At 42.1% G+C, this 13126-nt stretch overlaps 1 protein-coding gene across 1 annotated transcript; it reads right to left on the bottom strand.

The window, feature by feature from the left end:
* Positions 1-10996: 10996 nt before the first annotated feature.
* LOC148932493 (uncharacterized) lies at positions 10997-12349 on the bottom strand. Its single transcript, XM_089065126.1, has 3 exons — positions 12155-12349; positions 11588-11964; positions 10997-11528 (listed from the first exon to the last, which is right to left on the bottom strand). Exons 1-3 carry the CDS (start codon positions 12347-12349, stop codon positions 10997-10999), a joined length of 1104 nt encoding a protein of 367 aa, XP_088921252.1.
* Between the last annotated feature and the right edge of the window lie 777 nt (positions 12350-13126).

Here is a 13126-nt window from a genome sequence, read left to right as displayed (position 1 = left end):
GACCCAGTAAAATATAGTATTTTTTTACCACATAACCGATGCATGAAATTAGCCTTATCAGAGATCTTGTGTTAGAACCAAAGTATTTGAGTGTAAAATAAAAAATAAAAAATTCTATGATTCTATAAATTTTAAAGATTGCTAAAGTGTGGCAGAGTACCCATGTGACACAGAAGGTGGTTGTGTGAAATTGACCACTCCACATAATTCAAATTTCTGTGGTATTATTTTCTAAAATTGAAAAAAAAATCAATCAAATAAATTTTGCCTCGAGTTATATAAAATGTTGAAAAAAATAAAATAAAAATTATTTTGTTATGGTCCCGTTGTTTAAATGTTATTTCAAATATTCAACTTTGCTTGTATTTGTGGGTCAATAACTTTGTTTGATACGTAGGCATAGTGGATAATGAATTTTGCAGACAAAATTCTTAAAATTCTTAAAGAGGGGAAGAATTGTAAACACCCTTAATAAAATAAAATTACAACATCTTATATATTTGTTTATTTTATTATCATTCCATTACTAATATTAGATCTATTATACTATCGTTGTTAGAATTAGTAGACAATTATATTTATAATAGTAAGCATGAACCTAAGTATATTAATAAATTATATGTGTGCTATACAAATAAGAAAATAGCTATGTTTAGGAAATGGAAGTTTTGAAAGGAGGATTACATGTAACGTGTAAACCTTTATTTATATATATGTGTATATTTAATTAAAAAGCCTATTTTTCTAGGTGTTAGTAATTGAATGGTAAAAGTGTTTTGGCTAGTGCACGTGTGATGCGTGTTAAACAGGTTCCTCGCTAGTGCAGGAGGTTGATGTGGTGTTACGCGCTAGAGATGAGGTGCTCAAGGAGTTAAAGGCAAATCTTGAACTCGCGAGGCAACAACAGAAAGTGCAGGCTGATAAGGGACGGAGAGCGGAGGAATTTGAAGTAGGAGACTGGGTGTATCTTCGACTGCGGCCTTATCACCAACAAACTGTATTCCGCCGAGCACATCAGAAGCTTGCTAGTAAGTTTTATGGGCCGTTCAAAATATTGAGGCGGATTTAGTCAGTGGCATATGAGCTAGAACTTCCTCAAACTAGCCGCATACATCCGGTGTTCCATGTCTCGCTACTCCGACGACGAATGGGTAATGAGATCGTGCAGGCCACTCCACTTCCACCATTGTCTGAACAGGGACAGCCTATAGTCGAGCCTGAAGAGGTCTTAGCTACCCGTTCTGTCTTGAATAAGGGAAGGGACCAAGAACAAGTTCTAGTTAAGTGGCGTCATTTATCTGCTGAGAATGCTACATGGGAAGCTGTTGCGGAGTAGGTTCCCTCAAATCCTACTTGGGGACAAGTCAGGTCTTGAATGCGGGAGGGATGATGAGTCTCAAAAGCTCTCTACCGAACATAGGCCAACACCGAACAAGGAAGCCCTCCGTCGAGGCACTAGGGTGAGAAAACCATCATGGAAGTTAAGGGAGGCTGTATGAGAATATGCTTAAGTTGGTCCAAGAGTCACCAATCAAACAAAGAGTCATCAATCAAAATGAAGAGTCTCTTTCTTTTAAGCAATGCATCTTTTCGTTTGAACCATTGTGTCTCTTCTTTTTTATTACTATTTAAACCATTGTAGTTTCTCTTGTAAATGATGAGAAATATTTGTTTAATTAGCAGCAAGTCTGCTCTATTTTACCTGTTTACTTCAATTAATCAAATTGAATTGCTTCGGTTCCAACATTGTTCGTTCTCCAAATCGAGGGCTCATCGTTGCTGCTCTGCTCCCATCTCTCTCTCGGACTTCTCGACGCCGCAAAGGTCGCCGGGCTCCTCGTTTTCCTCGGTTCGGAAGACCCGAAACACAGCACCGCTGCCCAACTGCTCCACCTCTCTTCCTCAGTTCGCAACTCCTCCATCTGTCCAATCACGCCGCCGTGTGCCACGGCTGCTGTTGCCGGATCAACCCTTGTTGACAGGGTCGTCACGCCATGAAGCCTCCGCAGTCTTTTCCTTCACAGCTCGCTGGCGAGCGAGCCGCCACCACTGCTAGCCTCCTCGAGCTGCTGCTCGTCATCACACGGTCGCCTCGCCCCAGCCTGCTGCTCACAACGAGCGTAGGACAGAGTCGCTGCTCTTGCTGCCTGCCACCGTCAGCTCGTGGCTGATCTCCATCGCCGGGCTGCTGTCCTCAGTTCAAACGCGGAGCCGCCGCTGTTGATAACCACGGTCTGTTGCTGTTCTTTGGGCAGTGAGCAAAATCACTGTTCCAGAACCTCCGCCGTCAAGGTTCTCATGCCGAATGGATGTACGCAGCCACGGCCTTCACCTTGAGTGCAGCGCCGTCGGTGTTGCTGCCTGCTGTCCATATATGCCTCGGAGCTCGCCATCCATAATGTTCTTTACCCGTCTCTTTTTATCTTTAGGTGATAGTGAAGAGTGGTGTTTGAGAGTATATGTGACGTTAAGGAAGAGGAATTTGAAGGGAATTGAGGCATTAATATGTGACTTTTGATTTCTGGTTCTTGAATTGGAGAAGTCGCTTGCTGGGGAAGAAGAGACGTCTATCTCCCGATGGAAAAAAAAAGATTTGGGATTCCAAAAGAATTTCTTAATGTGTTGGGCTCAACAATATTTTTAATAAAAAGGATGGCCCAAAAGAATAAATAAATTTTGAAATAGGCTTCTCAAGCAAGTTGGACTCAAATAAAGGATTAGAATATAATTTTTTAATCAATTGCGAAAGTCCAGAACTCTTTTAATCCTCAAAAAGAAACAAAGATTATACTAAAAATCTACCTTGAAAAAGTTGGCATCCTTTCGAGAACAATAAAAGGATAAAAAAAGTCGGGGTGTTACAATCTATTCACCTTAACAAAAATTTCGTCCCGAAATTTGCTTACGTCTTTCGAATATAATATTTCTCCATCATCTAGTCTTCCGATTTCCAAGCAGGATCCTCATGTCATTTAATTAACACTATAGTTGAAAGTCACTTCTTCATAGTTCTCTTGGCACGTTATAAATATCATTGTCGTAGAACATTTTAATCATCCTCGTGCTCCTCAGCAAGATATGAAGATCATCTTCGTTGTGTCACCACTTTCTAGGTTACGCAAGATTACACTATACTAATTTAAATCGCGAGTACGATCTCTCGTCGTTGTATCGATACACCCTCAGCATCATCCCTCCTTGTCTCGCACTCTCTTTTGCATTCGAAACTTCAACTCGTCTTTGTTATCCTCCTCTTCTTCCTCGTATGTTTTGTTTGTCCTTATCGTTCAGGGGAAACAATAGGGAATAGTAAAAAAAAAAATCACACATTAAGCTTGCTCCAACGTTTCGTGCCATTCCACGAAATAGAAAAAAATTTCATTGTCCACCGACCTCCATACCCACTCTCGTTCTCCTTTCCTCGTACTTTGGTCCTAAACTTTCAGATCCTCGTACGTTTTCATTGCTCGGAAAAGCAATAGGTAAGTTTTCAACTTAGAACTACGGTTCGCGTGGTCAATTAGGCCTACATCTTAAGCACTCTAAGTTCACAACACCTCTCATCATCTCACAGGTCAACAACTATCACATTTACCGTCATTCCTGCTTTGAGATAAACAAGTATAACACACAACATTTACACATCCCAAAGCAAAACACTTTCGCACTTCACCTCTACATTCACAACAAACATTTTCTTCCGAGCTCACACTTTTTCTCAAAATTTCAACATCTCACTTTGAATTTTAAAATAAAAGTTTCGACTCAAAACTTAAAACATACTTTAACATCAACTTTCTTCTTTCGTGTCAAACACTCCATCATTCCTCTTCAAAACTTCATCATCTTTCTTTCTAGAAAATTTTCTCATCCTCCTTTCGCCAAAACTTTCTCATAGAAATTTCTCATAGAAGTATATTACCTCTTTCTCGGTTGAGCGTGGCGAAGCGGGATGTTGAGCCTTCAATTAATTTTTTTTTTGTCTAGCGAAACGAGTCTAGACTAAGACTGAAAAAGACTCTCGGGTCCAGAGCGGAAAAAAAAAATTGCTCTGATACCATTCTGTTACGCCCGCATTTTCTAAGGATAGAAAACATGGTGGATCGTGACTAGGGGAGGATTAAAGAAGCGGGAAAGAAAGGGGAAAGCAACGAAACTCGACCATAGCTCGAAACAATTGAAATAGCTCAAATAAAATCAAAGTACCATTTCGACAATCAACAACTCAAAAGAATATTATCTCAACAATACTTGAACTCAAAGAAATATTGTTTAGCGGAAGCACTCGAGAGTAGAATAATATCATGTATGAAGACACAACATATTCTGAACATTTGATAAACATCTTCTTTACTTTTATGCTCAACACCCACCGCACTCGTCACAACTCAACCTGCACATAGGGAAAACACATACAGGGCTGAGTTCTTGATGCACTCAGTGAACTTATGCCAAAATATTTTCATAAAATAAAGTCATGCCATGCCATCTTTAAGTGCACTCAGGTTTTACTTTAAAATCTGCCGAGAAACACTAAAATACTTTCAACTTTAAAATAGCGATCGGCCGATCTACTATCATCATCAACTATCACATACCAAATCTGAACCATCGTGTGAAACGAGAATGTGGCCACAAACTCGATCACTGGACCGGCCGACCCGAAAGACGGCTCACGATCCCTATCTGTGTACACTAGCCTGAGTAAGGGCTCACCCCTAGTCAGACCCGAATTCATTAACTATCAAAGTCTAGAGGAATTAAACGCAGTAGACAATCAGATTGGTAGCTCCATTAAAAAACAAAATATGGCAAGACATAACATATTTGCAAAGAGATACATCATTCATAATTTAGCAAAATATTGCAAAATATTTAAAAAAAAAGCCCACCTCAAAAGCTTAAAATTTTCCTTAACTCAAACGTCTCGTCTGATCATAACTTGCGTGCGAAGGAAACCTCATCGATCTTTCTTAGTAAATTAAGAAATTTTCCGTGAACGTCTTTTTCTTCATCTCCCTTTAAATTTTCGTGGCCTCTCTAGGCGTCTATGGCTTCTCCCTCTCCTTCAGCTCTATCTCTATCACAATTCTCAATTGCCACTACACACCACCACTGCTATCTCTCTTCTTCCTCAACCTCAGCACCGCCTCCTTTCTCTTCATGTATCAAACTTGCAGCCATTCTACTCTCTCTCTCTTCTCTTCGAAAACTCCTTCTCTACGGCAAAACTCGGCACCGCCGCTGCCAATTGTCTTCGCGAGCTACTGTCCGCTACCATTCACAACCGTGGTCGCCTGGAAACCATCGCCTCTCTGCCACCGCTGCCTCTACTTCTCCGTCACCGCCGGGTTTGGTCCGAGCAGCTGCAGTCAGCCACAATCATCCCATTTTTCATTCCTCCCCCTCCGATTCTCACCTTCTCTATCACACCTCCCTCAATCTCTCTCGCGGCTATTGTTCCTTCTCCAAATCGAGGGCTCATCGTTGCTGCTCTGCTCCCATCTCTCCCTCGGACTTCTCGACGCCGCAAAGGTCGCCGGGCTCCTCGTTTTCCTCGGTTCGGAAGACCCGAAACACAGCACCGCTGCCCAACTGCTCCACCTCTCTTCCTCAGTTCGCAGCTCCTCCGTCTGTCCAATCACGCCGCCGTGTGCCACGGCTGCTGTTGCCGGATCAACCCTTGTTGATAGGGTCGTCACGCCATGAAGCCTCCGCCGTCTTTTCCTTCACAGCTCGCTGGCGAGCGAGCCGCCACCACTGCTAGCCTCCTCGAGCTGCTGCTCGTCATCACACGGTCGCCTCGCCCCAGCCTGCTGCTCACAACGAGCGTAGGACAGAGTTGCTGCTCTTGCTGCCTGCCACCGTCAGCTCGTGGCTGATCTCCATCACCGGGCTGCTGTCCTCGGTTCAAACGCGGAGCCGCAGCTGTTGATAACCACGGTCTGTTGCTGTTCTTTGGGCAGTGAGCAAAATCACTGTTCCAGAACCTCCGCCGTCAAGGTTCTCATGCCGAATCCATCTCCGTCCGTCGTTGTCATTGGATGTACGCAGCCACCGCCTTCTCCTTCAGTGCAGCGCCGTCGGTGTTGCTGCCTGCTGTCCATATATGCCTCGGAGCTCGCCATCCATAAAGTTCTTTACCCGTCTCTTTTTCTCTTTAGGTGATAGTGAAGAGTGGTGTTTGAGAGTATATGTGACGTTAAGGAGGAGGAATTTGAAGGGAATTGAGGCATTAATATGTGACTTTTGATTTCTCGTTCTTGAATTGGAGAAGTCGCTTGCGGGAGAAGAAGAGACGTCTATCTCCCGATGGAAAATAAAAGATTTGGGATTCCAAAAGAATTTCTTAATATGTTGGGCTCAACAATATTTTTAATAAAAAGGATGGCCCAAAAGAATAAATAAATTTTGAAATAGGCTTCTCAAGCAAGTTGGACTCAAATAAGGGATTAGAATATATTTATTTTAATCAATTGCAAAAGTCCAGAACTCTTTTAATCCTCGAAAAGAAACAATGAATATACTAAAAATCTGCCTTGAAAAAAATGGCATCCTTTCGAGAACAACAAAAGGATACAAAAAGTCGGGGTGTTACAGATCGTCCCTCCCAAAATCTCAATCTGGTTGAGGTGGTTCATCATCTCGAGGACATGTTGCCTCACAGATATGCCTTCCCTCATAGTCTTCATCATAATACTACGAAAGGCTTGAGACTTAGTCGTTCGATTTTGAGTACCAAAAAGATTTGCAAGATTTTGCATAATCTCGGTGGCAGTCGCCATGGCAGAATGCTGATGCTTAAGTACTGAAGACATAGATGCCAACATGTAGCACTTAACCACGTCATTCGCCTTTTGCCACTGTTTATGCACATTCTGAACTCCCACCGCTGCGTTAGCCGCGGGAACTGGAGGCTGTGGAGTAGTGAGCACAAACTTGTACTCTTCTATTGTGAGAACGATATCCAAATTTTGTTTCCATTCTATGTAATTTTGGCCCTCGAGTTTATTTTCTTTGAGAATTGCAGAAAGAGGATTAAAAGACATCTTGACGGATTGTATTGCACTGCAAACAGAAAAATATACTATTTGTCATAAACTTATGAAAGGAAATTGAGTAGATTAAACATAAAACTTTTCAAAATCTTACAACAGCAAAATTAAAATTTTGTACCCTCCAGAGGAGGTTAATATGCATTAAAATTTTGACAATTTTTTACTGGTCACAACACCGACGAATAGTCCAGAGACCACAAAATGGCATTGCCGCCTAATGTTGCCTAAGCACGACCATCAGATTTAGCATTGCAGAATTTTATTTCTACAACACACTCTCATGACAATGTTCATGTGCTGATAACAAAATCAAGTTATCTCATAAATTCTGATTGAACCCTGAAACTCGTAGTTCCTTAAGATTATTGTCCCCACAGAGCAGGTGGCGATAATATTAGGAACCACTTTCTAGTTCATTCTATTTATTATGTGAAAAGTCCGCCCTTATGAACTTACTATTTCGTAGGATTATTGTCCCCGCAGAATGGGTGACGATAATATTAGAAACTAGTTTCACAAAATTTGGCAGTCCAACCGATGGAGGCCATATATAAACTTTAAGTTCACAATTATCGCTTAGATATTTGGGTTATGGTTTTTCATTAATTATCCTTTAGCCTTAAGGCAGATTAAGACTAATTAAATTCTGTTGGTATTTAATTGACTGGATAATTAAATCTTTTATTATCTTTAAGTATCTTAGTTTAGGAATTAATTAATCTAGAATTTAATTCTTGTTCATGTCATACTATAAGATATATCTAAAATAAAGTACATTATTTAATGTAATCTTACATATCTATACTAATAAGGATTCTAGATATATCTAATGATTAGAAAACTATTAAATTATTCTTATCTATATCATCTGAGATATAAAATATTCAATAGATATAGAAAATAATCAAAATTTTCCTAAAATCTAGAGAAATCTTCCCAAAATATTTTATATCTATTAAATAATATTATTTTAATACTATCTATTAATTTAGGAATTAAATAATCATTAAAATATTTCTTCATCGTTATCTCATCGTACGAAGTTAGGACGAACGATGAACGACGAAATTCCGGCGAGTTCTTCGCCGGAATCCGGCGAACACAACGCTTGCGCGTCTCAGCCAGCAACACGCGTGAACGCGTGGCTGCTCTTGGCTACCTGACGGATCATCGGGCTCGGCATCTAGACCGATCTGGTGCCTGCTGCTTTCGGCCAGGAGCACACACGGAGGCGCGACTCCTCTCGGCCAGCTCGGAACCGGACTCTTCGCCCCAACCGCTCCCACTGCATCGACCAGCAACCATGCGATCGCATGGTGCTCTCAGCCAACACGGCAACGACGTCTCGGGGCGATTCCTTCTGCCGAGGGTTTTGGCCGGCGACTTGGTGTCTCGGTGGTTCTCGGATGAACTACCACGCCACGCATAGCCATCGTCAATCACGCCTAGGGCTCGTGGTTTTGTCCGGCGGCGCGCACGAGCCTACGCTCGTCTTGCGCGTCGCCCCATCACCGTCGACCCTCGGCTCCCACTACGTTCGACAACCCTAACTCCGATCAAGCGTAGCCCGATCCGTCTCGGCGGTAGCGCCGACGGATCGCACGTCTCGCATGATCGAAAAAATTCAAGTTCTCTAAATCCAAGAACATGCTTTGTGATCAAATAATACATGCATACCTGAACATGCTTCGTAATCAAGAACATGCTTCGTAATCAAATAATACATGCATACCTGAATTTCGCGAAATTTAAATCCAAATAGTCAGAGCCAAAGACTGGCTTTGATACCAATTGAAGGAACTGGCAGCGGAAGCGCGTTTCGATATTCATAATTTAATAATTAATCGAACAAATAAATCACATAATAATCAGATCTATTTCGCAGATTATTTAGACAAAATCTATTCGCGTAATTCTCACATGTATCATGCTCATAACTTGAATTAATCATGCTTTAAGTGTATTCAAACCTAAAACATGTTTTTCTACGGAGCAGAAATAATACCTCATTAATTCTCCAAAGAATTGATGATGGCTAGCGACTTCTCCACGTGACGCTTTGAATACTAGACCACGGATCTTCTCTCTGTTTCCTGAACTGTACTTCAATATCAGTGTGGGCTGATCTAACCGGAATACTAGGACTTAAATAAAGAAGGCAGAAGAAATCCTTTTCCAATTAGATGAAAATTTCGAACTCCTCTTACTAGAGGGGGACGAAAATTTTTGTAGTAAAAATTATGATATCTGTCTCCTTTATTCTCTTATTTATATTAAGTTCTTTTTGGACTCAGACAGTGATCTATGGAAGGTTTTGGATATGGGCTCATCCAATTTACTTTTTACTAATTAAATTGAACCCAAAATTTAATATAAGCTTTAATTAGAATATTACGAGCTGCCACCACAGAAGTAATATGGAACTCTCCCCATCCAAATCCGTAATAATAAGTAATCCGGGTTTCCATTTTAACTTTCATTTCCCGCGCTTAAGATAAAAATGTCCATTAATTAATCAATGTCTGCTATGGACTTAATTAATTAATTTCTTATTAATTCTAAGAGTGGACTTAGCATGAAACGCTTATTTATTATTCATAGAGTGATCAAACTCCAACTAGATAGGTTCCGAATAATAAAACCTTGTTTCGTGCTCCTCTTAAGGATATTATCAAACGAGACTCACCTCGCGCACGATTCAATATAATAGCAATCCTAGCACCGCTAGATATTAATCACCACTACCCAATATATCTGGATTCTTGGGTTACGAAAAACCCGCACCATTTGATAAGTCAAAGTAATGCATAATCAATACCGTATGCTCAATGCTAACCTACATTGATTAAGAAACAAATATTTATCAAGACGAGTCATGTTGTTGGATTCATTCAGTGCTTTACCACACCAATGTCATCTTATTTCAGTAAGGCTTAGAAATATGCGGACTGACATTGCAACCTTTCACGATGGATAGTCTAATTCCATCTAATTTCACGATGGATAGTCTAATTCTATGCTTAGGACTGACCGTGTTACCTAAAAGTGGACGCCGCCCACAACCGATCTACTAAAACAAAGACTTAGACTTTGTTAAGTTAACTTATACATTTAAACATGCAATTAACATCCATTAAATGTAAAACATAACAACAATATGACAAAATTAATCTGTTTTATTCCTTGAAAAATAAAATAAGAGTTTTACAGTATTCAAGCACTCGAAACGTGTTTCTAGTATACAATCTCTAACACAAGGAGCCTCCACCACAGCTTGAACCCAAAAGCCACCGCCACCTCCCGGAACCGGCGAATGCCCATGCCCCCCTCCATCACAAGTAGGTAAATTTGTCTCCACGAGATCCAATGCAACTTTATCTTCTCTCCCACTGTTCCCCAAAAATATCTGGCCAGAATTTGCTCCAACTCATCCAGGAAGCCAACCAGCGGACTCATAACCTGTAATATAAGTAGCGGGATAGCTGCCAGTGTGCTCATAATCAGAGCAAGTCTTCCCCCAAATGCGAGGTGGCGATGGGACCAAGTGTGTACCTTGTCCAACATCCGTTGCCTGAGAGGCAATAGGTGATCCGCTCTCCTCGCCCCTTGAAATATAGGAACTCCCAGGTGTGTGAAAGGCATCTCCCTTCTCCGAAAGCCTCCAACCTCCTCCACAACATCAGCAAACTCCATATACTCATCCACCAAGTAGAAGTGAGTCTTCCCATTGTTCACCATCTGACCAGATACAACAATGTAGTGATTCAGACATCCCACCAGCTTCTCCATCGCCTCCATGTGAGCTCTAGAGAAAATGATGATATCATCAGCATATGAGAGATGAGTAATAACCGGAGCCTTCTTGCGACATCTGTAAACACCCTCCTTATCCCCCTTGATCAGTCTATCAAGACATCTCGAGAGATAATCTGCCGCAATCATAAAAGAGAAGGCGATAATGGGTCTCCCTGCCTCAAACCCCTAGAGGACTGAAAGAATCCTGCCGGACCACCATTCACAAAGACTGAGAACCAGCAGGACGAGATGCATCTGCTAATCATTCCCACCCAAGCCAGCGAGAATCCCATCTTTTCAAGCACTTTCAGCAGAAAAGGCCACTGCACTCTATCGTATGCCTTTGCCATATCTAGCTTGAGAGCCAGATTAGGTGACCTACCTCTACTGTTGAGCTCCTTCCACAAATCATGTATCAGCTCCTGGGCAAGCAAGGCATTATCACTAAGCAGTCGCCCCTTAATAAAACCACTCTGATTCGGTGCAATGACGAGGGGTAGTAGAGGTGCAAGTCTCGTTGCTAATATCTTTGTGATGATCTTATTCGTGACATTGCAGAGACTTATCGATCTATAATCTCCCCCGTGACTGGATCCGGCTTCTTCGGTATGAGAATGATCATAGTCGCCGTGAAGCTCCGAGGCATGAATGCCCCACTGAAGAAGTCCCCAACAGCTGCAATTATATCACCCCCTACAATGTCCCAACAGTGCTGGAAGAACAAGGAGGAGAACCCATCAGGACCCGACACGCTATCTCCGCTAATCCCAAAAACTGCCTCCCGAAATTCCTTCTCCTGCGGCGCCAAGCACAAAGCTTCCTGGTCCACTGAATCCGGAAGGCTGTGGATAAGGGACAAATCTGGCTGGTCAAGATCTCCAACATCAGACGTCAAGAGCTGCTGCAATAAGGCTGCCGCCCTAATCGTCGTTTCCTCTGTTAAGGTCTGCCCACCTGCCTCTATGCTGTGAATCCTAGACTTGACTCTCTTCTGCTTGACCCAGCCATGAAAGAACTTGGAGTTCCTCTCTCCATCCACTGCCCATCTAATGGGCGTGCTGTCATATAAGATCTGAGCCTGTAGGACCGCTTCCTCGTCCGCCCTTAGGCTCTAAGGGATGTTTCCAAGCATCGGTCTGTTCCACACCTTTAGGAACTTCTTAACTCTGATAAGCTTGAGCTGGAGGTTCATCATTCTGTTGTACCCTATTCCTGCCTCCCATACTCTAGCAATCTCGGTCTTGAAGGTTTCATGCCTTACCCACATGTTCTGAAATCTGAATAGAGAACTAACATCGCACAAGCAAGGGGGCATGATCAGAGCTGAATCTCGCTAAGTGGGTCACCCTCGTTGTCGCAAACACCGATGTCCAATGTTCCCCAATCAGGATCCTATCCAGCCTCTCCCAGAGCCCTGCCCTATACCATGTAAACATCGGCCCATTAAACTGCGGGTCAATCAACTGGCAGTCAGCTATGGCATCCGCAAACTCCATCATATATGTGTTTCTGTTTCGCTTCCCTGTCTCTCTTCATTAGTAAGGAAGATGTTGAAGTCGCCTCCCACTAGCCACGGTCTTCCTTCCACAGCCAGGGAGATGTCCCCTATCTTTTCCCACAGCTCCTATCTCGTCTCTCCCGTGTGTCTGCCATAAACAATAGAGATGTAGATCGGGAAGGGGAATGTTGCAGCCGTGACCTTGACATGTAGGACCTGTCTCGAGTCGTCAACTACCTCCACCGTCCAATCCTCATGAGCTAAAATCTAGATATGACCGCTCACATTGGCTCCAATAAATCGAAGCCAATGAAGGTTCCTCCCCACTGCCGGTGCCGCCTGTTGGGGCTCAATCACAGCAGCAAAAAAAAATTGTGATCTCGAATCAAATTCTTCAGGTTTCCTATCTTTTTAGGCTTAAATATGCACATATCTGACAAAACATGTCAAAATACCAAAATATAGAAAATATGCATAATATGGACATGAATTGTGATTTAGACATTAAAAACAAACCAAATAAAGGTCTTAAAACAGTGCAAAATCCGAGCGTATCAACTCCCCAAAAGATGAAAGACAATAGAGACACAAGAATAGACGCACGGAATGCACAAGGACTAGACGTCATAATTTCCTCAAAATATGAAAGAATAGATTAGGCATGAATTAACACAATAAAATCAACCAAGGCGTTGAATTACTAACTCGTGGAAGACCTTGAATTCATGCACTCACATGTGGCAAACTTCCAAAGATGGGAAGTGTTCTTTCTCTC

Source organism: Salvia hispanica, chromosome 2 (assembly GCF_029641045.1).
Source record: "Salvia hispanica isolate PSC_SH4W2 chromosome 2, Shi_PSC_v1, whole genome shotgun sequence".
NCBI classification, from domain to species: Eukaryota; Viridiplantae; Streptophyta; class Magnoliopsida; order Lamiales; family Lamiaceae; genus Salvia; species Salvia hispanica.
This window is presented reverse-complemented; position numbering and strand designations above follow the sequence as displayed.